The sequence below is a fragment of the Pygoscelis adeliae genome, unplaced genomic scaffold (genome assembly GCF_000699105.1).
Source record: "Pygoscelis adeliae isolate BGI_AS28 unplaced genomic scaffold, ASM69910v1 Scaffold262, whole genome shotgun sequence".
Classification (NCBI taxonomy): domain Eukaryota; kingdom Metazoa; phylum Chordata; class Aves; order Sphenisciformes; family Spheniscidae; genus Pygoscelis; species Pygoscelis adeliae.
Window position 1 is genome coordinate 1,345,321 of NW_008824184.1, and position 3,016 is coordinate 1,348,336.

The 3,016-nt window shown below is 46.2% G+C and overlaps 1 protein-coding gene across 1 annotated transcript in view; it reads left to right on the forward strand.

The window, feature by feature from the left end:
• Positions 1-326: 326 nt before the first annotated feature.
• CORO1C (coronin, actin binding protein, 1C) overlaps positions 327-3,016 on the forward strand; it is a 29,857-nt gene continuing 27,167 nt past the window's right edge. Inside the window, exon 1 of the mRNA XM_009334400.1 lies at positions 327-618. Within this exon, the coding sequence (XP_009332675.1) occupies positions 424-618 (195 nt within the window). The 5' untranslated portion in view covers positions 327-423. The remainder of the gene's footprint in view (positions 619-3,016) is intronic.

The following is a 3,016-nucleotide window of genomic DNA, read 5'->3' on the forward strand; positions in this document are numbered from 1 at the left end:
ATATGTGGAGACTTGTCTAAAAAGTGCTTTTAGGATTAGGAACTTCCTTCACTGCAATAAGAATACATTTACAATGGGAAAACTGATGCTTAACCGGCAAATTCTTTCTGTAAAACACCCTTGGAAGTGCAGTTCAGTTGTGTTTGGTGCAAGAGAGCCTGAAACTTTATTTAAAAAAAAAAAAAAAAAAAAAAAAAAAAAAAAAAAAAAAAAAAAGGCAGCAAAACTGGCTGAGAACTTAGCAGGTCTAAAGCAAGGTGCAGGAATAGTGAGTGAACCTGTATTTCTGTGTTGCTGGAAGCTGGGTGATGGTGCAGATGAGAGGGTCCTGTGGAGGTCCTTGGCAGGCGTCTTCTGGGCAAGCAGGAGGTCCCTGCACCTGTAACTGATCTTCTTTTGACGTTCCTCTTCTCTGCAGACACAATGAGGCGAGTGGTACGACAGAGCAAATTTCGTCACGTGTTTGGCCAAGCGGTGAAAAATGATCAGTGTTACGACGACATCCGCGTCTCCCGTGTTACTTGGGATAGCTCCTTTTGTGCAGTAAACCCCCGATTTGTTGCAATAATTGTAGATGCTAGCGGTGGCGGAGCGTTCCTGGTGCTGCCTTTGCACAAGGTAAGTGCTTTTTTGAAAGTTTCTCGCTATTACGTGCTCAGCTTTGTTGTCATTCCGGCACTTGTTTGTGAATAACATTAAGGCTGTGAAGTCTCTGCTGTGTTGCGACAAATGCTGCCCAGTTGTGCCATGTAAGAATCCATTTAATGTCTCTGTAATCAGTCTGGTGCTTCCTGTACATTAAACACAGTAAATAAGCGGTTTGCTTGACTAATCTGAGGCAATTCTTTATGGCAGAAGTTTCTATGTAGAGTCATACTCCTAGTGAAGCCTCTTTATGATAGCAGTGGTCAGGTTTTTCCACTGCCAGGGATTCAGCTTTCCGAGCTCCGCAAGTGTCAGTTAATTGAGGAACGCACCTGAACCTAATTACTCCTTGCAGCCCCGTATGGGATGGATGCAAAGGAGCGAGCTGGTTCCAAGTAGGGCATTTCCATAGGCCTCGTGGCCCTGGCATGTGAGCTGGTCTAGGCTGCTGCCAGCCCCTTCAGTTACTCTTTCTCTATACGGTGTAAGACAAGAATAATCTGGGTAAGAAACCAGCTCCTCCAAGTACCGTTCCAGCTGTCCTGCAGTTCTCCCAGATCCCAGGGCTGTGTCTAGGCTTTATTATGCTTCAGCCAGATCTTGCTATCCCATAGTACCTGACATACCGAGGAGAGGGGCTTCATCTGATCTTGGGCAGGGAAACACCCCTTCCGTTCTCTACTGTGCAAAATGCTGCTGAGTATTCAATAAATAATCTTTCAGTGAGCTCGTATATACACTCTGCTTCTTTCCCTTATACTTTGAATTTATTTGTAGAACCCCAGGGGCGTGCTTTGCAAAACACACAGAAAAGTTAGGTTCCTGTCCATCAGCCGTGAGAATGGCCGGATCAAAGATTCGGAGGGAGGCTGAAAAGATGGGTACAGAAGCTTTCCTGGCAGTCTCTCACAATGCTGTGGTGAGCACACAAATAAAGCACACAAATGAGCAGGAGCGGTGTCCCAGACTGAAATAAATTCCTGTTGCCCCCTGACACCGCATGGAAAAATCACGGAGCATCTTCCGCCCTTGTTGGAGAGCGGTGCTCTCATCTGACGCTCAACCAGCAAATTCTTCTGATGAAAGTCTTTTTCTGTAACATTATTCTCTTTGTGACCCTCAAGCTTCTCTTAACTATACACTTAAAACGTCCTCAGTCTGTCATCAGCCCTGTCCTTTTTTCCTAGCTCCATTTGCAGATCTGCCCCGTTTATATATAGAAATAGTGACCAGAATGGAATATAGCATCCCACATGGCGAGTGCGTTACAGGAACAGAGGCAGCGAGTTCTCACTTACGTTGTGCTAAGCGAAGCAAGCCAAACCCCTAGCCTCCTTAAATAGCTCTCCATTTTGCTCATCTTATTAACAGCCCTTCTTTGCAAGTATTCTGGTTTGCGCTCATCTTCAGGCCACGTGTCCTGCTCTTGCCCAAGCCACGCACGATGGCACAGGTCTCGATTAGAAATTCCTTGCTCAACCCAGCACGCAGTTGCGCTCGTGTTGCATCAACGACACAATCAAACGCTGATGGTGGAGGACGCGCACCCCTCTTTTCCTCTCACTTCCCAATGTTTTCTCAGTCCCTGGCAGAAATTCCTGCCGATCCTGAGTGACGTAGCCTTTTGCATTTTTAAGTGCCATCTTATGTTTGTTTGGGTTTTTTACGTTTATGCAGTTATTCCTCCTGCCCTCCTCTGTATTTGTCATTGTCTTTGTACCCTCAGCAATGTTCCTGGCTTGTCTTATACGGCTACTTAATATTCACATATGACAAGGTTTCATGCAAAGCTGGAGGAACTCTGTTCCGAACCCCCCCAGCCTGACACGTTCTTTTGCAATGCAACACGTTGCTGGCTTCGCTCTAACCAGCTCCTATGTTCCTCATTTATTTTTATAGCCTCAACTGATGAAATTGTTCCTTCAGTTCCTTCAGCAAGCTAACGTTTTGATTTCTGTTTGATCCCGTTTGGCAGAGGTATCCACTGAGTTCCCACAGCAAGATGCTCGCTGTTACATTCGGGGGGGGCGGGGGGGGGGAAGGGTCAATTTTAAACCAGGGTTTTGGTATGATTTTAAAATTGAGCCATAAAAATAGACTTGCTGCCCATTTCAGAGCCTTTACGAGGCTGCCAGAGTCTGCAGGGAAAATGGCCCTCCTATAACTTAATTGCATCGTGTCCGCTCAAATCCAGCGCGGTGCGGGTCACCGTGAATTACTTCTAATGTGGCTTGACCTTCCGCGAGGGGTGAGCCGAGCCTGCGCTTCAAAGGGCCTGTGTAATCACAGAAAGGGAGTTTTTACTCATTTTAAATGCCTTTTTCCTTTCCAAGTTTCAGTAACATTGTGGGGTTTTGTTGTGGCGGGGGTT